The sequence below is a fragment of the Oncorhynchus mykiss genome, chromosome 3, assembly GCF_013265735.2.
Source record: "Oncorhynchus mykiss isolate Arlee chromosome 3, USDA_OmykA_1.1, whole genome shotgun sequence".
Lineage (NCBI taxonomy): Eukaryota > Metazoa > Chordata > Actinopteri > Salmoniformes > Salmonidae > Oncorhynchus > Oncorhynchus mykiss.
Genome location: NC_048567.1, coordinates 7490035 through 7512529, shown reverse-complemented (window position 1 = coordinate 7512529; position 22495 = coordinate 7490035). Strand labels below are relative to the sequence as shown.

The 22495-nt window shown below is 46.8% G+C and overlaps 2 protein-coding genes across 2 annotated transcripts in view; one reads left to right on the top strand and one right to left on the bottom strand.

The window, feature by feature from the left end:
• The first annotated feature begins 1669 nt into the window (after nucleotides 1-1669).
• LOC110508441 (protein S100-A1-like) lies at nucleotides 1670-6329 on the top strand. The gene is made up of 3 exons (XM_021588963.2): nucleotides 1670-1735; nucleotides 5450-5615; nucleotides 5692-6329. The coding sequence occupies exons 2-3, from the start codon at nucleotides 5451-5453 to the stop codon at nucleotides 5851-5853; spliced, it is 327 nt and encodes a 108-aa protein (XP_021444638.1). The 5' UTR covers nucleotides 1670-1735; nucleotide 5450; the 3' UTR covers nucleotides 5854-6329.
• Nucleotides 6330-11992: 5663 nt separating this feature from the next.
• LOC110508431 (neuronal acetylcholine receptor subunit beta-2-like) overlaps nucleotides 11993-22495 on the bottom strand; it is a 40098-nt gene continuing 29595 nt past the window's right edge. Inside the window, exon 6 of the mRNA XM_036967459.1 lies at nucleotides 11993-14023. Coding sequence (XP_036823354.1) covers nucleotides 13871-14023 — 153 coding nt within the window. The 3' untranslated portion in view covers nucleotides 11993-13870. The remainder of the gene's footprint in view (nucleotides 14024-22495) is intronic.

Genomic DNA, 22495 nt, shown 5'->3' with positions numbered 1-22495 from the left:
AGTGTTTTGTGTTGAACAGATCATAAACCTACTGCTGGGATATTCAGTGTTTTGTGTTGAGCACATCGTAAACCTACTGCTGGGATATTCAGTGTTTTGTGTTGAGCACATCATAAACCTACTGCTGGGATATTCATAGTGTTTTGTGTTGAGCACATCATAAACCTACTGCTGGGATATTCATAGTGTTTTGTGTTGAGCACATCACAAACCTACTGCTGGGATATTCATAGTGTTTTGTGTTGAGCACATCATAAACCTACTGCTGGGATATTCATAGTGTTTTGTGTTGAGCACAACATAAACCTACTGCTGGGATATTCATAGTAGTGTTTTGTGTTGAGCACAACATAAACCTACTGCTGGGATATTCATAGTGTTTTGTGTTGAGCACATCATAAACCTACTGCTGGGATATTCAGTGTTTTGTGTTGAGCACATCAGTGTGTTGTTGGTTGGTAGACAGATCTATTCATATGACGCGTGTCATTTAGATGCAAAAACAAACAAACATGGAAAGCAATAACAGTTTTGAATGCAGTGTTTGCTATTGGTACAGATTTGTAGAGTTTAGTGTTTTGGGAAAATGGCCCAATGATTCAGCAAACATGTGTAAACAATTGTGAAACTGTAAATGAAATATTTTCCAGTATTGAGATGGTCTGTATTTTGTGGATGGCATGCATCTTTGAAAGAATATTGTCGACGCCATAGCAGGGCCTCTCACCTTCCTCCAGGGCTTCTCCTGTTTATCTAAACACGCTTTCACTGCTTCCCCTGGCCTATGTTTTGACACGCAGTACAATATGGCTACAGGCCCGGGCCATGGTAATCCACTGCTACTATAGCACACTGACTGAGACCGTAAGTGATACCCCATTGTGGCTCTCTCTGCACCTTGGCTCCATTGTGGCTCTCTCTGCACCTTGACTCCATTGTGGCTCTCTCTGCACCTTGACTCCATTGTGGCTCTCTCTGTATCTTGGCTCCATTGTGGCTCTCTCTGTACCTTGGCTCCATTGTGGCTCTCTCTGCACCTTGGCTCCATTGTGGCTCTCTCTGCACCTTGGCTCCATTGTGGCTCTCTCTGCACCTTGGCTCCATTGTGGCTCTCTCTGCACCTTGGCTCCATTGTGGCTCTCTCTGCACCTTGGCTCCATTGTGGCTCTCTGCACCTTGGCTCCATTGTGGCTCTCTCTGCACCTTGGCTCCATTGTGGCTCTCTGCACCTTGTCTCTGTGGCCAAAGTGGATAAATAGGCTACACCACATCGCTCCCCTCTCCTCCTCTTTTCCTCGTCTGCTTTCCCTCTGCTCCTCTCCTCTTCTGCTTTCCCTCTCCTCATCTCCCTGGCTTTCTCAAAAACTTCTTGAAGGATAATTCATGATTTCATTAAGATTTAATTCACATCTCTCACAGGTGAAACTGCTAGAGTGTTCTCCAGTATTCTCGAGGGGGGGGGGGGGGGGGTTCGAGAGGCGGAGTGGGAGGAGGGGAGAGAGGCGGAGTGGGAGGAGAGGCGGAGGGGAGAGAGGCGGAGTGGGAGGAGGGAGAGAGGCGGAGTGGGAGGCGGGAGAGAGGCGGAGGGAGAGAGGTGGAGTGGAAGGAGGGAGAGGGGTGGAGTGGGAGGAGGGAGAGAAGTATTTAAGAGGCTGTCCATCTCCCCCTCCTCACCGCTCTTCGTTACTCTCCCTCTACGTGTCCAACAGCAGGCCAGCACTCCTCCTTTGCTCAGGTAAGGAAGAAAGGTTGACTCAGGAATGAATGCAGTTTTTCAGCAACAGGCAAAATAATTCAGCCCTTCTGCTCTTCAGGAGGTAGTTCTGTCTAGCACGGTAAAATGTGGGGCAGATGAAATATATTTCAGCTGTTTGGGATCTAGAGACAATGATACAAAGTTTGTGTTGCTGTAACCCTAAACAACGTCAATATAACTTTTACAGAGAGGGGAAAGCACACAGCCTGTACTGTAGACTTCACTACTCTGTGTGTTTGGTGATTTCATGTCTATTCCCTGGTCTATTCTGGTGTCATGTTAGCCTCTATAGAGTTTCTGACCTGTTGTGTTTCCTCTGTCCTGACTGACCTCTCTCTTTCTTCTTTATTTTCTGTTTATGTAAATATCTTGCTCAAAGGAGGCAAATCTATATTTTTCCTAAACCAGAATAACCTCAGATTTCTGTTGGAATAAAGTTCATTTGATACAGTGTAAATGTAATTGTAGGGAAAGAAGTAGAGTGGTCAGGGAAGAGGGGTGGGAGAGGTGGAGGTAAGATGGAGAGGTGGGGAAGGGATGGGGTGCGAAGGGAAGGTGGAGGGGTGGGATGGGATCGACAGATAGATGGGGTGGGATGGGATCGACAGATAGATGGGGTGGGATGGGATCGACAGATAGATTGGGTGCGAAGGGAAGGTGGAGGGGTGGGATGGGATCGACAGATAGATGGGGTGGGATGGGATCGACAGATAGATGGGGTGGGATGGGATCGACAGATAGATTGGGTGCGAAGGGAAGGTGGAGGGGTGGGATGGGATCGACAGATAGATGGGGTGGGATGGGATCGACAGATAGATGGGGTGGGATGGGATCGACAGATAGATGGGGTGGGATGGGATCGACAGATAGATGGGGTGGGATGGGATCGACAGATAGATGGGGTGCGAAGGGAAGGTGGAGGGGTGGGATGGGATCGACAGATAGATGGGGTGGGATGGGATCGACAGATAGATGAGGTGGGATGGGATCGACAGATCGATTGGGTGGGATGGGATCGACAGATAGATTGGGTGCAAAGGGAAGGTGGTGGGATGGGATCGACAGATTGGGTGCGAAGGGAAGGTGGTGGGATGGGATCGACAGATAGATGGGGTGGGATGGGATCGACAGATAGATGGGGTGGGATGGGATCGACAGATAGATTGGGTGCGAAGGGAAGGTGGTGGGATGGGATCGACAGATAGATGGGGTGCGAAGGGAAGGTGGTGGGATGGGATCGACAGATAGATTGGGTGGGATGGGATTGACAGATAGATTGGGTGGGATGGGATCGACAGATAGATTGGGTGCGAAGGGAAGGTGGAGGGGTGGGATGGGATCGACAGATAGATGGGGTGGGATGGGATCGACAGATAGATTGGGTGCGAAGGGAAGGTGGAGGGGTGGGATGGGATCGACAGATAGATGGGGTGGGATGGGATCGACAGATAGATTGGGTGGGATGGGATCGACAGATTGGGTGCGAAGGGAAGGTGGAGGGGTGGGATGGGATCGACAGATAGATTGGGTGCGAAGGGAAGGTGGAGGGGTGGGATGGGATCGACAGATAGATGGGGTGGGATGGGATCGACAGATAGATGGGGTGGGATGGGATCGACAGATAGATTGGGTGCGAAGGGAAGGTGGAGGGGTGGGATGGGATCGACAGATAGATGGGGTGGGATGGGATCGACAGATAGATGGGGTGGGATGGGATCGACAGATAGATGGGGTGGGATGGGATCGACAGATAGATGGGGTGGGAAGGGAAGGTGGAGGGGTGGGATGGGATCGACAGATAGATGGGGTGCGAAGGGAAGGTGGAGGGGTGGGATGGGATCGACAGATAGATGGGGTGGGATGGGATCGACAGATAGATGAGGTGGGATGGGATCGACAGATCGATTGGGTGGGATGGGATCGACAGATAGATTGGGTGCAAAGGGAAGGTGGTGGGATGGGATCGACAGATTGGGTGCGAAGGGAAGGTGGTGGGATGGGATCGACAGATAGATGGGGTGGGATGGGATCGACAGATAGATGGGGTGGGATGGGATCGACAGATAGATTGGGTGCGAAGGGAAGGTGGTGGGATGGGATCGACAGATAGATGGGGTGCGAAGGGAAGGTGGTGGGATGGGATCGACAGATAGATTGGGTGGGATGGGATCGACAGATAGATTGGGTGGGATGGGATCGACAGATAGATTGGGTGCGAAGGGAAGGTGGAGGGGTGGGATGGGATCGACAGATAGATGGGGTGGGATGGGATCGACAGATAGATTGGGTGCGAAGGGAAGGTGGAGGGGTGGGATGGGATCGACAGATAGATGGGGTGGGATGGGATCGACAGATAGATTGGGTGGGATGGGATCGACAGATTGGGTGCGAAGGGAAGGTGGAGGGGTGGGATGGGATCGACAGATAGATTGGGTGCGAAGGGAAGGTGGAGGGGTGGGATGGGATCGACAGATAGATGGGGTGGGATGGGATCGACAGATAGATGGGGTGGGATGGGATCGACAGATAGATGGGGTGCGAAGGGAAGGTGGAGGGGTGGGATGGGATCGACAGATAGATGGGATGGGATCGACAGATAGATGGGGTGGGATGGGATCGACAGATAGATGGGGTGCGAAGGGAAGGTGGAGGGGTGGGATGGGATCGACAGATAGATGGGGTGCGAAGGGAAGGTGGAGGGGTGGGATGGAGAGGAGAGGTAGAGGGGTGGGATGGAGAGGTAGAGGGGTGGGATGGAGAGGAGAGGTAGAGGGGTGGGATAAAGAGATGGAGGCGGGGTGGGATAAAGAGATGGCGGCAGAGTGGGATGGAGGCAGGGTGGTGGGATACATACACCTGTCTCCTCTGTTTACCAACCATCCAGTCCAGCTCAGGTAGAGACTAGCTCAGGTTCCTATGGTCCCAGTTCCTCCTGTACTGGTTTGGATAGGACAGGGCTATAGGGTTAGAGACAGGGTTAGAGTTAGAGCTAGGTGTGTTTCTACCTGGTGTGAGTTTCACTCTTATCAGAAGGCTGGGGTTCACATATCCTGCTCACTATTACCTATCTCCTTTCCATTACAGTGTCTCAATGTGGCTCCCCACAGATCCAGGATCAACTTATCCTTAAGTGGGGAAACTAATCATCAATCATCATCATACTCCATGGCTAACTGTCTGGGGCTTTAGTAATGTAGTAGGACTCTTGGGGTTTGTAGTTCTTCAGGTGTTGGGTAGGATGACTTTAAACTTGTGACTAATTCAGGAACTAGACAGGGTTGAGGAACAAGCAGCTCTCTCTGTCTATTCATCCATCCCTCTCTCTCTCGTCCTATCTGTCCTGCCGTGCTCAGCAGACATGGTGATTGCTAACTCAGTTGATACTGTACCAGTGGAGGCTGCTGAGGGGAGGATGGATCATAATAATGGAATGGAATGATATCAAACACAATTTTTTGGGGGAGTGTTTAATGTGTTTGATATCACTCCATTCCAGCCATTATTGTGAGATGTCCTCCTCTCACCAGCCTCCACTGCTCTCTACAGTGTGTTTGACTGATCCCTCTGATCCTGGCTCAGCATCCATGAGAAAATACAAACACTCTGCACAGGCTACATCACTTGATGTCCTACTACAATGTGAAACACCTGCTCATTATCCTAACCATGTCTATTGTCTTTCTACCTCTGTAGTATGTCTAACCCTACCAAAACAGAGAATGTGTCCACCTTGGAGACTGCCATGCAGCTGATGATCCAGACCTTCCATAAGTATTCTGGAGACGAGGGCGACAAATACACCCTGAGCAGAGCAGAGCTCAAAGTGATGCTCTCTGCAGAGCTGGGCAACTACCTGGGGGTAAGGAGATTCACACACACACAGACACACACGCACAGACACACAGCGTAAAAGTCTTCCTCTCTCCCTTACCCAGAATGCCCAGGACAAGGAAGCAGTGGACAAGGTGATGGGGGACCTGGATGCCAACAATGATGGAGAGGTGGACTTCACTGAGTTTGTTATCCTGGTGGGGGCGCTCACCGTCGCCTGCAACGACTTCTTCCTGGAGTACAACGACAAGGGGGAGAAGAAGTGAACACAACACACACACGTACACTCACACATGTCTATGCTCTCTCTCTCTCTCACACTCACTCACTCACTCACTCACTGAGGAGAGGACGATTATTATGAGACATCTCCACTCAAATCCTGGCTAGGCTTAATGTCTACTGTTTAATAACAGAGACCTACACACACCATACATACCACACACATGCACACACACACACTCTGAGATGTTCATAGATGCATCCTGGCACCCTGGGCAGTGTGTTTTTGTGTTTAGTGTGTGTGCCATCTCGATCCAAACCAAACCCAACACAGAGAAGTTTATTCCAGAGTGAAAATGTGGGGAGTTTAAGTCATCATTATTAACGTCATTCAACGTCATTGTTGAATATGTGAATATAATTTCTCTATCTTTTCATTTGTTTTGTAAACCCCCTGTTCATTTCTCGTTCATTGTTAAACTGTTCCTCCTCGATAGAATAAACTTGACATTTAACCAAAGCTTGTCGTGGAGTATTGTTGTGGTTTCTGGATACTTTGTGTGTCTGTTTGGGATATTCCTCATTGTACCCAGTCTCTCTGATGGAGAGGAGTAGTAACACTGTCTGGCCACCAGATGGGAGCAGAGTGAGAGACTCTCCAGGGATGGACTTTCGTGTCTGTGCTGCACTTCCATTAACTTAATCACATTTTATTGGTCACATACACGTGTTTAGCAGATGTTATTGCGGGTGCAGCGAAATGCTTGTGTTTGTAGCTCTAACAGTTCAGTAATATCTAACAAGTATTTCACAACATATATACACACATTTAAGTAAAGGAATGGAATTAAGAATATATGATGAGCAATGTCAGAGCGGCATAGCCTAATATACAGTAGAATAGAATACAGTATATACATATGTGATGAGTAATGAAAAATGTGTAAACATTATTAAAGTAACTAGCGTTCCATTTATTAATGTGGCCAGTGATTCCAAGTCTATGTATATAGTCAGCAGCCTCAAATGTGCTAGTGATGGCTATTTAACAATCTGATGGCCTTGAGACAGAAGCTGTTTTTCAGTCTCTCGGTCCCAGCCTTGATGGCCTTCCCGTGACATTGGGTACTCTAGGTGTCTTGGAGGGCAGATAATTTGCGTCGGGCAGACCGCACCACCCTCTGGAGAGCACTGCGGTCGTGGGTGGTGCAGTTGCCATACCAGGCGGTGATACAGCCGACAGGATGCTCTCAATGGTGCATCTGTGAAGGTTTGTGAGGGTTTTCGGTGCCAAGACAAATTTCTTCAGCCTCCTGTTGCGCCTTCACACCACTGTCTGTGTGGGTGGACCATTTCAGTTTGTCAGTGATGTGTACGCCGAAAAACTTGAAGCTTTCCACCTTCTCCACTGCGGTCCCGTCGAGGTCATTCTGAAGGAAATCACCTGAATAGCCTGATATTTTACATTACCACTGATACCAACAGTACCTGGATGGGCTGACAATAACAGATCAGTTTCATCCATACAGTGGGGCAAAAAAGTATTTAGTCAGCCACCAATTGTGCAAGTTCTCCCACTTCAAAAGATATGAGGCCTGTAATTTTCATCATAGGTACACTTCAACTATGACAGACAAAATGAGAAAAAAAATCCAGAAAATCACATTGTAGGATTTGTAATGAATTTATTTGCAAATTATGGTGGAAAATAAGTATTTGGTCAATAACAAAAGTTTATCTCAATACTTTGTTATATACCCTTTGTTGGCAAATGTTTTCTGTAAGTCTTCACAAGGTTTTCACACACTGTTGCTGGTATTTTGGCCCATTCCTCCATGCAGATCTTCTCTAGAGCAGTGATGTTTTGGGGCTGTTGCTGGGCAACACGGACTTTCAACTCCCTCCAAAGATTTTCTATGGGGTTGAGATCTGGAGACTGGCTAGGCCACTCCAGGACCTTGAAATGCTTCTTACGAAGCCACTCCTTCGTTGCCCGGGCGGTGTGTTTGGGATCATTGTCATGCTGAAAGACCCAGCCACGTTTCATCTTCAATGCCCTTGCTGATGCTAGGCTTTGTTACTTTGGTCCCAGCTCTCTGCAGGTCATTCACTAGGTCCCCCCGTGTGGTTCTGGGATTTTTGCTCACTGTTCTTGTGATCATTTTGACCCCACGGGGTGAGATCTTGCGTGGAGCCCCAGATCGAGGGAGATTATCAGTGGTCTTGTATGTCTTCCATTTCCTAATAATTGATCCCACAGTTGATTTCTTCAAACCAAGCTGCTTACCTATTGCAGATTCAGTCTTCCCAGCCTGGTGCAGGTCTACAATTTTGTTTCTGGTGTCCTTTGACAGCTCTTTGGTCTTGGCCATAGTGGAGTTGTTATACTGATAACAAGTTCAAACAGGTGCCATTAATACAGGTAATGAGTGGAGGACAGAGGAGCCTCTTAAAGAAGACGTTACAGGTCTGTGAGAGCCAGAAATCTTGCTTGTTTGTAGGTTACCAAATAGTTATTTTCCACCACAATTTGCAAATAAATTCATTAAAAATCCTACATTGTGATTTTCTGGATTTTTTCCCCCTCATTTTGTCTGTCATAGTTGAAGTGTACCTATGATGAAAATTACAGGTCTCTCTCATCTTTTTAAGTGGGAGAACTTGCACAATTGGTGGCTGACTAAATACTTTTTTGCCCCACTGTACCTTATGAAGATCTGTGATGTTTCACAATGAGCTCTATAATCTGTCCAACAACAGATCTCAGAACTGTGTTCCACGTTGACCCATCTTAGACTGTTCTCTCATTTTTAAGATGTTCTTCCTCAAGTTGAATCCAAAGCCAACATTACTGAATATTAAACCTTTATAATTAGCAGAACAGACAGAATCCCTCAGGAAACAGATATTCAGGATGTTGGTAGTCTATACCAAATATGAAATATTTATATTGTCGATGAACACTGATGTGGTACAGAATTGTAATGTGATAGGAATGCATTAATCAAACATTACACATGCTACTACAACACACATGCAAACACACAATCCTGTAAATGTGCACATACAACAGTTGGTTGGCAGTAGGAAGAACTTGAAATTACCTTGAAACAGGCCTGTTAGTACAGTAATAGGTTATTTTACTGTAAAGCTACAGCACTTTGAACCAGGTTACTGGCCACAGTGTTTTACTGTAAAGCTACAGCACTTTGAACCAGGTTACTGGCCACAGTGTTTTACTGTAAAGCTACAACACTTTGAATCAGGTTACTGGCCACAGTGTTTTACTGTAAAGCTACAACACTTTGAATCAGGTTACTGGCCACAGTGTTTTACTGTAAAGCTACAGCACTTTGAACCAGGTTACTGGCCACAGTGTTTTACAGTAATGCTACAGCACTTTGAATCAGGTTACTGGCCACAGTGTTTTACTGTAACACTACAGCACTTTGAATCAGGTTACTGGCCACAGTGTTTTACTGTAACGCTACAGCACTTTGAATCAGGATACTGGCCAGAGTGTTTTACTGTAAAGCTACAGCACTTTGAACCAGGTTACTGGCCACAGTGTTTTACTGTAAAGCTACAGCACTTTGAATCAGGTTACTGGCCACAGTGTTTTACTGTAACGCTACAGCACTTTGAACCAGGTTACTGGCCACAGTGTTTTACAGTAATGCTACAGCACTTTGAACCAGGTTACTGGCCACAGTGTTTTACTGTAACACTACAGCACTTTGAATCAGGTTACTGGCCACAGTGTTTTACTGTAAAGCTACAGCACTTTGAATCAGGTTACTGGCCACAGTGTTTTACTGTAAAGCTACAGCACTTTGAACCAGGTTACTGGCCACAGTGTTTTACTGTAACACTACAGCACTTTGAACCAGGTTACTGGCCACAGTGTTTTACTGTAAAGCTACAGCACTTTGAATCAGGTTACTGGCCACAGTGTTTTACTGTAAAGCTACAGCACTTTGAACCAGGTTACTGGCCACAGTGTTTTACTGTAAAGCTACAGCACTTTGAATCAGGTTACTGGCCACAGTGTTTTACTGTAAAGCTACAGCACTTTGAACCAGGTTACTGGCCACAGTGTTTTACTGTAAAGCTACAGTACTTTGAATCAGGTCAGGGGGGGGGGGGGGGGTGTGTGTGTGTGTGTGTGGTGTGTGTGTGCTTGTGCGTCAGAAGAACATACAACAGAAACTGAATGTTGAACTGAACCTACAACTTTATTGGACAGGAACAAAGCTGTGAGCGGTTATTGGAGGACAACGCTGTCCTCTGAGTGGGGAATGGAGAATAACACAGAGACAAAGATAGAGGGACAGAGGAGAGAGAGACAAGAAGAAGGGACAGAGGAGAGAGCAACAATAAGAAAGGACAGATGAGAGAGAGACAAGAAGAAAGGACAGATGAGAGAGAGACAAGAAGAAGGGACAGAGGAGAGAGCAACAATAAGAAAGGACAGATGAGAGAGAGACAAGAAGAAAGGACAGATGAGAGAGAGACAAGAAGAAAGGACAGAGGAGAGAGAGAACAAGAAAAAAGGACAGAGATAACAAGGGAATGAAGGGGAGAGAGAGAACAAGAAGAAAGGACAGAGGAGCGAGAGAACAAGAAGAAAGGACAGAGGAGAGAGAGAACAAGAAGAAAGGACAGAGGAGAGAGAGAACAAGAAGAAAGGACAGAGGAGAGAGAGAATAAGAATAAAGGACAGAGGAGAGAGAGAACAAGAAGAAAGGACAGAGGAGAGAGAGAACAAGAAGAAAGGACAGAGGAGAGAGAGACAAGAAGAATGGACAGAGGAGAGAGAGACAAGAAGAAAGGACAGAGGAGAGAGAGAACAAGGGAATGAAGGGGAAAGAGAGAACAGGGGAATGAAGGGGAGAGAAGGAAGAAAAGAGAGGGGTGGAGAAACGGGGAGGAGGGAGGGGATGGACAGCACTCTGTTTGCGTCACACCTCTACAGCCAGGTCCTGAAGGGAAAGAGAGGACTCCACTCCACAGCTCTCTGATAGGCTTTACACACTCCTGGGGCTCTCCTGGACTACCCCACTGTGAAAAGCCTGTGTCCCACAGAGTGACGCAAGGTCATGTAAGGGGATCCCTCAGGATGGCAGTTAACACTTGGCTGGTCTCTCTCTCTCTCTCTCCAGGGAAGTAAGCTCTCTTGCACATTGCGTCGGACAGATATGATAATGCAGTGGGCAATGAGTACACACACACACACACATCGGACATTAAGTAATTGAAACTGGCCCATTACTGTAATAACTATAGGTGGCTTGTGTTCTGACAATTATAATAATAATACAGCATTACACACTGGAGAGAGTCAGCTACAGAGCACAACACAATCTGAGAGAGGGAGGACAGGAGGCGGAAGGAGGAGAGGAGAGAGTCAGCTACAGAGCACAAAACAATCTGAGAGAGGGAGGACAGGAGGCGGAAGGAGGAGAGGAGAGAGTCAGCTACAGAGCACAACACAATCTGAGAGAGGGAGGACAGGAGGGGGAAGGAGGAGAGGAGCGAGGGGGAAGGAGGGAAGGACAGGAGGAGAGGACAGAAGGGGGAAGGAGGAGAGGAGAGAGTCAGCTACAGAGCACAACACAATCTGAGAGAGGGAGGACAGGAGGGGGAAGGAGGAGAGGAGCGAGGGGGAAGAAGGGAAGGACAGGAGGAGAGGACAGGAGGGGGAAGGAGGAGAGGACAGGAGGGGGAAGGAGGAGAGGAGAGAGTCAGCTACAGAGCACAACACAATCTGAGAGAGGGAGGACAGGAGGGGGAAGGAGGAGAGGAGAGAGGGGGAAGGAGGAGAGGACAGGGGGTAAGGAGGGAGGACAGGTGGGGGAAGGAGGGAGGACAGGTGGGGGATGGAGGGGGAAGGAGGAGAGGAGCGAGGGAGAAGGAGGGGAGGACAGGAGGGGGAAGAAGGGGAGGAGAGAGGGGGAAGGAGGAGAGGGCAGGAGGGGGAAGGAGAAGGGGAAGGAGGGAAGGACAGGAGGAGAGGACAGGAGGGGGAAGGAGGAGAGGACAGGGGGGGGAAGGAGGGATGACAGGTGGGGGAAGGAGGGAGGACAGGTGGGGGATGGAGGGGGAAAGAGGAGAGGAGCGAGGGAGAAGGAGGGGAGGACAGGAGGGGGAAGGAGGGGAGGAGAGAAGGGGAAGGAGGAGAGGGCAGGGGGGGAAGGAGGGGAGGACATGATGAGGAAGGAGGAGAGGAGAGAGGGAGAAGAAGGGGAGGACAGGAGGGGGGAGGAGAGAGGGAGGAAAGGAAGAGAGGACAGAGTGAGACACTGTCTTACTCTGATAATGATAATCACAGTGATGACAGAAATTAACATTTGTGCAAACATTCATAACACACAATAGCTTACATTTTGTGAGAAAACATCCTTATTCCAACAATACATATCATCTGTCAGTTCTATATTCGACCACCCAATTTTGTGCAATCATGGCTCAACTGATCTGTACTAATCTGTCGTTCTGCCCCTGAACAGGCAGTTAACCCACTGTTCCTAGGCCGTCATTGAAAATAAGAATTTGTTCTTAACTGACTTGCCTAGTTAAATAAAGTTTAAATAAATAAAAAAAACTGTAAAAAGAGGGAATTTACTCCATCTTGGCTCAACCCAATCTCAGTTTCCCAGGAACTTACTGAATCTAGACTCATCCCATTGCAACTGTACCCTATGGCACAATCTGCTATTATCCCAATAGAGCTGTATACGCAGACATCCTACACCTTTATCTTTCTCTAAGGTTGAATCCCAAATCACCCCCTGCCCCTTCACCCCCTGCCTCTCCACCTCTGCCATTTACACAAGTGTACTAAAGCTGAGGGAGTGAAAAATTATGGGGGTGTAGGGGCTAATTAGATCCTCCTATAGCCACTTCGACCTAGCCAGCACGGATGCAGGCTTCAGAGCGCAGTGCTATCCCGACACTCACTGCTATATGTCTGAAGTTAGCACAATTGAATTGTAAAAAATGGAGAGGCGTGTCTAATTATATACCACGTGCATGTGTTTATGTCTGATTCAGAGACTGGTCCCGGTGGGTTTATTGATCCCATCGACACTCTCTGGAAGTCACCCTCGGAGCTTCGTCAACAACACGTGACAACGGAGGGAGTTGGTATTGGCAAGGGGGCGGTTTGGGATTCACTATAACTACTTCATCTCATTCCATCTAACTCTCTGTCAATATCCCTCTCTCTCTTTCATCTCTCTCCTTCACGATCTGTCTCTTCTACTCATATAGTGTTAGCGTGCACGTCACAGGCTGTGTAGTACAGGTAATATCACATTCTTGTTTAAAAGCGTAGAGAATCATACAACAAACCACTGCACCCTACCTTTCTCTCAGGAAGACACAGAGAAATCGCAATAATATTATATTCAAAGCTATACTGTGGTACACTGCTAGGCTATGGTAAAATATACTGTACTGTACTATCAGTTGGCTTAACAGAAGTGGCTTGGAAAAACAATTATGAACCTTGACAACCCCCCACTTGCCTTTACATTTTCCCGATTGGTTGACACAGTTTCCAATCAAGGTTCTGTTACTGAAGCATTAAGTTCTGTACCAGTTGAAGGTGCGACAATATACTCTCAGTAAGCTTGCACAGTCAGCTTGGAATGAAAAGCATTGATTGGCTGGCGTAGCGTTCTACAGGATGTCAAACAATTTAGAGATTGTCCTCTCTCCCACTGATTGGCTTCTGCTGCTTATCACTCAGAGGGAGAGAGGAGAGGCATAACTCCACCTTCCTCTGGGAAAAAGGGAAGAGTTGTCCATCCATTTATCCCTCCTCTGGAAAAAAAAAAGATATTTCATACGATGTTGGTGTTAAGTTTAGTTCTTCAGTTCAGAACAGTTCAGTAGAAAGGCTATAAAGGTTAACAGGTGTGGCTCCTGTCCAATATAGTTCCACAGACTTAATAAAACCCACTTCCCCTGCTGGGCAGGTGCCTCCCTCCTGCCCCTGTCCTGCTGTGCTGATTGGGTCGGGGCGGTGTCCATCGATGCTGCTGGGCACCTGGTTGGTCAGCCATTGGTGTTGGTGATGGTCTTGGCAGTGTAGTTCTGGAACAGTGGCTGGAGGAACATCCCGACGGTTCCAGACACACACACAATTATAAAGATCCACAGGAAGAGACGGTCGATCACCATGGCAACATACTTCCAGTCCTCGCTCACCTGAAGAGGGTGTAGGCAGAGGTTTACATAAGTACAGTTCTTACTAAAAGTATTCACACCTTTGACTTTTTCCACTTATTGTTGTGTTACAGGATAGGATTCAAATGGATTTAATTGTCATTTTTTTGTGAACGATCTACACAAAATACTCTAATGTCAAAGTGGAAGAACAATTCTAACATTTGTAAAAAATCTATGAAAAATAAAACACTAATATACAGTATCTTGTTTACATAAGTAGTGTAATGACCCTGGGTTTATAAAAGCGGATATCGACTCTGCTGCTTGAGCATGCTTTTGGGGCACAGTCGATAGCGCGCTGGACTTCGGGCTAGAAGGTTGAGGGTTCGAGACCTGCCCCTGCTTTTTCATTACAGTATTCATCCCACTGAGTCAATACAGAACATGTTAGAATCACCTTTGGCAGCGATTACAGCTGTGAGTCTTTCTGTGTAAGTCTCTAAGAGCTTTGCACACTTGGATTGTACAATATATGCCTATTATTCTTTAAAAAAATATTCAAGCTCTGTCAAGTTGGTTGTTGATCATTTTCAAGTCTTGCCATAGTTTTTTTGACATTGGGTTTTAGGTTATTGTCCTGCTGAAAGGTGAATTTGTCTCCCAGTGTCTGTTGGAAAGCAGACTGAACCAGGTTTACCTCTATTCCATTTCTTTTTATCCTAAAAAAAACTCTTGCCGATGACAAGCATACCCACAAGCATACCCATAACATGATGCAGCCACCACCATGCTTGAAAATATGAAGAGTGGTACTCAGTGATGTGTTATGTCGGATAAGCCCCAAACACAACGCTTTGTATTCAGGACAAAAAAAGTATTACTTTAGTGCCTTATTGCAAACAGGATGCATGTTTTGGAATATGTGTATTCTGTACACATATTCTGGAGCAACGAACCGCCCTTGCTGTCTCTGCCTGGCCGGTTCCCCTCTTTCCACTGGGATTCTCTGCCTCTAACCCTATTACAGGGGCTGAGTCACTGGCTTACCGGTGCTCTTTCATGCCGTCCCTAGGAGGGGTGCGCCACTTGAGTGGGTTGAGTCACTGATGTGATCTTCCTGTCTGGGTTGGCACCCCCCCCCTTGGGTTGTGCCGTGGCGGAGATATTTGTGGGCTATACTCGGCCTTGTCTCAGGATGGTAAGTTGGTGGTTGAAGATATCCCTCTAGTGGTGTGGGGGCTGTGCTTTGGCAAAGTGGGTGGGGTTATATCCTTCCTGTTTGGCCCTGTCCGGGGGTATCATCGGATGAGGCCACAGTGTCTCCTGACCCCTCCTGTCTCAGCCTCCAGTATTTAAGCTGCAGTAGTTTATGTGTCGGGGGGCTAGGGTCAGTTTGTTATATCTGGAGTACTTCTGCAGACTTGTTTTCGAGTTGCTGTGCGTTTTGTTGCCAACCTGTTTTGCTACCTGACAAATTTACGGTTTTTACTTTTTAATTACCGTTTATATATATATATATATATTTTTTTTTTCCTCAACTTTTTCACTCCGGACGCTTTATCTGGACATGGTTCGTCAGGACCTCCAACAGCCGAAGCTAAGTAGTAACATTAACATGATGCCTTCTAATTGCAGTCGCTGTACTCGCCTTATGGCGAGGATAGCTGTGCTACAAGCCCAGCTTCAGACACAATCGCTAGGCAAGGGTCATTTCAGTGTAGGAAAGGATGAAACCGCGTCTGTGCCACCAGTAAGTACAGATAGTAGTATAAATCCCCTGGCACAGTCCCCGCAGCCGGACAGGTTTCTGGAAGGAAATGCTGTAGGAACGCTCAACCGGTGTCGCTCATTCAGCCGACAGAAACTTTCAACCGGTTTTCCCCATTAAGCAGCGGGTCGGAGTCAGAGGCCGAGTCTTCTCTGGTCTCTACTCCTCCCGTTACGGGGTCTGAGACGCCAAAGCTTCCCACCATTAGCTCTGACAAATTGAAAACTCTAGTCATTGGCGACTCCATTACCCACAGTATTAGACTTAAAACGAATCATCCAGCAATCATACACTGTTTACCGGGGGGCAGGGCTACCGACGTTAAGGCTAATCTGAAGATGGTGCTGGCTAAAGCTAAAACTGACGAGTGTAGAGAGTATAGAGATATTGTTATCCACGTCGGCACCAACAATGTTAGGATGAAACAGTCAGAGATCACCAAGCGCAACATAGCTTCTGCGTGTAAATCAGCTAGAAAGATGTGTCGGCATCGAGTAATTGTCTCTGGCCCCCTCACAGTTAGGGGGAGTGATGAGCTCTACAGCAGAGTCTCACAACTCAATCGCTGGTTGAAAAATGTTTTCTGCCCCTCCCAAAAGATAGAATTTGTAGATAATTGGCCCTCTTTCTGGGACTCACCCACAAACAGGACCAAGCCTGACCTGCTGAGGAGTGACGGACTCCATCCTAGCTGGAGGGGTGCTCTCATTTTATCTACCAACATAGACAGGGCTCTAACTCCTCTAGCTCCACAATGAAATAGGGTGCAGGCCAGGCAGCAGGCTGTTAGCCAGTATGCCAGCATAGTGGAGTCTGCCACTAGCACAGTCAGTGTCAGCACAGTCAGTGTAGTCAGCTCAGCTATCACCATTGAGACCGTGTCAAAACTAAACATGGCGGTGTTCGCCTTAGCAATCTCACTAGGATAAAGACCACCTCCATTCCTGTCATTATTGAAAGAGATCATGATACCTCACATCTCAAAATAGGGCTCCTTAATGTTAGATCCCTTACTTCAAAGGCAATTATAGTCAATGAACTATTCACTGATCATAATCTTGATGTGATTGGCCTGACTGAAACATGGCTTAAGCCTGATGAATGTACTGTGTTAAATGAGGCCTCACCTACTGGTTACACTAGTGACCATATCCCCCGTGCATCCCGCAAAGGCGGAGGTGTTGCTAACATTTACGATAGCAAATTTCAATTTACAAAAAAAGAAAATGACGTTTTCGTCTTTTGAGCTTCTAGCCATGAAATCTATGCAGCCTACTCAATCACTTTTTATAGCTACTGTTTACAGGCCTCCTGGGCCATATACAGCGTTCCTCACTGAGTTCCCTGAATTCCTATCGGACCTTGTAGTCATAGCAGATAATATTCTAATCTTTGGTGACTTTAATATTCACATGGAAAAGTCCACAGACCCACTCCAAAAGGCTTTCGGAGCCATCATCGACTCAGTGGGTTTTGTCCAACATGTCTCTGGACCCACTCACTGTCACAGTCATACGCTGGACCTAGTTTTGTCCCATGGAATAAATGTTGTGGATCTTAATGTTTTTCCTCATAATCTTGGACTATCGGACCACCATTTTATTACGCTTGCAATTGCAACAAATAATCTGCTCAGACCCCAACCAAGGAACATCAAAAGTCGTGCTATAAATTCACAGACAACACAAAGATTCCTTGATGTCCTTCCAGATTCCCTCTGTCTACCCAAGGACGCCAGAGGACAAAAATCAGTTAACTACCTAACTGAGGAACTCAATTGAACCTTGCGCAATACCCTAGATGCAGTTGCACCCCCAAAAACTAAAAACATTTCTCATAAGAAACTAGCTCCCTGGTACACAGAAAATACCTGAGCTCTGAAGCAAGCTTCCAGAAAATTGGAACGGAAATGGCGCCACACCAAACTGGAAGTCTTCCGACTAGCTTGGAAAGATAGTACTGTGCAGTACCGAAGAGCCCTTACTGCTGCTCGATCATCCTATTTTTCTAACTTAATTGAGGAAAATAAGAACAATCCGAAATTCCTTTTTGATACTGTCGCAAAGCTAACTAAAAAGCAGCATTCCCCAAGAGAGGATGACTTTCACTTTAGCAGTGATAAATTCATGAACTTCTTTGAGGAAAAGATCATGATTATTAGAAAGCAAATTCCTCTTTAAATCTGCGTATTCCTTCAAAGCTCAGTTGTCCTGAGTCTGCACAACTCTGCCAGGACCTAGGATCAAGAGAGACACTCAAGTGTTTTAGTACTATATCTCTTGACACAATGATGAAAATAATCATGGCCTCTAAACCTTCAAGCTGCATACTGGACCCTATTCCAACTAAACTACTGAAAGAGCTGCTTCCTGTGCTTGGCCCTCCTATGTTGAACATAAAAAACGGCTCTCTATTGTGAGCGGACCAAGTAATTGGGCGTCACTCTAAAGCGGGAAGGTGGAATAAACGAGTCAGGAGTAGGTTTTCTTGATTGAACACAGTTCTCTATTGAGGGCATTGGGTCAACACAAACACTCCAACATAATCAATGAAAATCTTCCAAGGAAAAACATACATCTTCTTCTCCAGATGAAACAGGAACATAATAGGATTATCTTTAAACTACAACAAAAAGTCACGGGATTGTCACCGTCCTAGTGGTTCTTCCTGGATAGCTCCTCTCTCTCGGTGGCCATCTTCCAGAGATAGTTTCCCCCTTCTCTGCTGGTTTCATTCTCTCTCTTATAGGGGAAGGAGAGTATGTCATTAGTACCGTCAGCTGTGCTTAATTGCCTCTGGTTACCTTGTCTCCCATGCCTTGTTGGGCTACTATCCATGAGCCCAGCCTGCCCTCTGGTGGTCCTTCCACACTATCCACCGGATGTGTACCAAACTCACTAAAAGTGGCAGTAATAAAACCTCTCTCGAAAAAGCCAAACCTTGACCCAGAAAATATAAAAAACTATCGGCCTATATCGAATCTTCCATTCCTCTCAAAATTTTTCGAAAAGGCACAGCCAGAAGAGGACTGGCCACCCCACATAGCCTGGTTCCTCTCTAGGTTTCTTCCTAGGTTTTGGCCTTTCTAGGGCGTTTTTCCTAACCACCGTGCTTCTACACCTGCATTGCTTGCTGTTTGGGGTTTTAGGCTGGGTTTCTGTACAGCACTTTGAGATATCAGCTGATGTACGAAGGGCTATATAAATACATTTGATTTGATTTGATTTGTACAGGCTACCCCATTTTCACTCTGTTATCTAGGTTAGTGTTGTGGAGAAACTAAAATGTTTTTATCCACCCTCAGTTCTCCTGTCACAGCCATTAAACTCTCTGTTTTAAAGTCACCATTGGCTTTATGGTAAAATCCCTGAGAGGTGTCCTTCCTCTCTAGCAACTGAGTTAGGAAGGACGCCTGTATCTTTGTAGTGACTGGATGTATTGATACACCATCCAAAGTGTAATTAATAACTTTACCATGCTCAAAGGGATATTATTTTTACCCATCTACCCTTCTTTGTGAGGTATTTGGAAACCTCCCTGGTGTTTGTGGTTGAATCTGTTCTGTTCTAAATTCACTGCTCGACTGACGGACCTTACAGATAATTGTATGTGTGGGGTACAGAGATGAGGTTGTCATTCAAAAATCACTACTTTGCACACAGAGTGAGTCCATGCAACTTATTTTGTGACTTGTTAAGCAAATGTTAACTCCTGAACTTGTTTAGGCTTGCCATAACAAAGATGTTGAATACCTATTGACATTTGAAATGTAGGCTGCAACACAACATCTCAATTCAGTCCATTTGAAATTTAGGCTGCAACACAACAACATGTGGAAGAAGTCAAGGGGTGAATACTTTCTGAAGGCACTGGAGACGATGAAGGAAAACACAGCTCCTCTTCCTCTATCCCTTGTCTCTCTCACTTTCTCGCTCCTTCCCTCCCCCTCACCTATTAAAGGGGGGTGAGAGGAGGGGTTGAAAGGTTAATGTGAGTGGAGACTGGATTCCACCACAGAGCTCCACTGAAAGAGGGGGAGGAGGAGAACAGAGGTGAGGGGAGAGAAAAAGAGAGACCAGACGTAGTGGAATAAGGGGTGGATGAGTACTGCAGGGAAGGAGAGGGAGGAGGAGAAGAGAGGAGAGGTGGAGAGAAAGAGACCGGGTATAGGGAAATAAGGGGTGGATGAGTACTGCAGGGAAGGAGAGGGAGGAGGAGAAGAGAGGAGAGGGGAGAGAAAGAGACTGGGTATAGGGGAATAAGGGGTGGATGAGTACTGCAGGGAAGGAGATGGAGGAGGAGAAGAGAGGAGAGGGGAGAGAAAGAGACCGGGTATAGGGGAATAAGGGGTGGATGAGTACTGCAGGGAAGGAGAGGGAGGAGGAGAAGAGAGGAGAGGGGAGAGAAAGAGACTGGGTATAGGGGAATAAGGGGTGGATGAGTACTGCGGGGAAGGAGAGGGAGGAGGAGAAGAGAGGAGAGGGGAGAGAAAGAGACCGGGTATAGGGGAATAAGGGGTGGATGAGTACTGCAGGGAAGGAGAGGGAGGAGGAGAGAGAAGGGAGGGGTGATGATGACTTGAAGAGGACAGAAGGGAGGACCTGAAGTGAAAGAAGGATCAGGTGGGTCTTAAAAGTGGTCGGCATGGAAACGGACGGTAACCATGGAGATGATGAGTGGCGCTGATGGACAGAATTACAAGGACTGTTAATTCACTATGTCAGGGTCTCTCATTCCAGGAGAATGTTCTTTCCTCCCTCTCCATGCCTTCAGGCATCCCTGCCCACTGAAGGAAAAATCCCCCCCCCCTGTCGTTCATCCTCCTCTCTTTCTACTCCTCTACTCCTACGTTGGGAGAGCCCTGTTTTATTCACTCACAATGCTGATATCATACAGTAGCTAAGATTAAAACTGTGTTAAATATTCAGAGCAGAACAAGTGTAGCCCATGAATTCATAACCATTCACCCATAGTTATTCTCCCTAGAATGTAGCAGTAGGTGGTAGCTATTCATAGGTTGCACCTCCGTCACTCGGTCGCGTCATGCCATTGTTATGAACGTTCTCAAGCCGCCCTCCACCATAGTGGTGCCCAAAAGTCGTGATAAGCCCAGTCATTCTGAACAGAGGCTATTGACTGTTTAGTCTAAATTACACTATAGTGGACTGGAAATATGATTATATTGCTAAAGTGGGCAAATATTTAGTAGGACACAACTTTGACATCCTTATCATGTCATCAAACTTCAAACAGACGGCAAAGTCATTAGCTAGCAATGCTAACGTTAGCTAGTTAAAATCCAGTGGCCTCCCCTCAATCTTAGCTAGCTAGCTAACGTTATACTGCATTTAAAGTCAATCTGGCAACATCAAAATGATGACAAAAGGTTTCCCTATAATTATATGCCTCCTTTTGAATGTCAGTGTATTTCCAAGCCACTATAATGCACTTTGCATGAAATCTTCATCAGCGCTTATTGACAATGCATTGAGTAGAGTGCTAGGCATCAGTCCTAAAATGAATGTTCAAAACAATACCGTCTCGAAACAGGCCTATCTGCTGTGAATAAGTGTAGATATATGGCCTTCTAGACCGAGTGTAAGTAACATTCTATGATGTGTATGGCAGAACAGGGTTAAGACATAATTTACACTGCTCAAAAAAATAAAGGGAACACTAAAAATAACACATCCTAGATCTGAATGAATGAAATATTCTTATTAAATACTTTTTTCTTTACATAGTTGAATGTGCTGACAACAAAATCACACAAAAATGATCAATGGAAATCAAATTTATCAACACATGGAGGTCTGGATTTGGAGCCACACTCAAAATTAAAGTGGAAAACCACACTACAGGCTGATCCAACTTTGATGTAATGTCCTTAAAACAAGTCAAAATGAGGCTCAGTAGTGTGTGTGGCCTCCACGTGCCTGTATGACCTCCCTACAACACCTGGGCATGCTCCTGATGAGGTGGCGGATGGTCTCCTGAGGGATCTCCTCCCAGACCTGGACTAAAGCTTCCGCCAACTCCTGGACAGTCTGTGGGGCAACGTGGCGTTGGTGGATGGAGCGAGACATGATGTCCCAGATGTGCTCAATTGGATTCAGGTCTGGGGAACAGGCGGGCCAGTCCATAGCATCAATGCCTTCTTCTTGCAGGAACTGCTGACACACACCAGCCACATGAGGTCTAGCATTGTCTTGCATTAGGAGGAACCCAGAGCCAACTGCACCAGTATATGGTCTCACAAGGGGTCTGAGGATCTCATCTCGGTACCTAATGGCAGTCAGGCTACCGCTGGCGAGCACATTCAGGGCTGTGCGGCCCCCCAAAGAAATGCCACCCCACGCCATGACTGACCCACCGCCAAACCGGTCATGCTGGAGGATGTTGCAGGCAGCAGAACGTTTTCCACGGCGTCTTCAGACTGTCACGTCTGTCACATGTGCTCAGTGTGAACCTGCTTTCATCTGTGAAGAGCACAGGGTGCCAGTGGTGAATTAGCCCATCTTGGTGTTCTCTGGCAAATGCCAAACGTCCTGCACGGTGTTGGGCTGTAAGCACAACCCACACCTGTGGACGTCAGGACCTCATACCACCCTCATGGAGTCTGTTTCTGACTGTTTGAGCAGACACATGCACATTTGTGGCCTGCTGCAGGTCATTTTGCAGGGCTCTGGCAGTGCTCCTCCTGCTCCTCCTTGCACAAAGGTGGAGGTAGCGGTCCTGCTGCT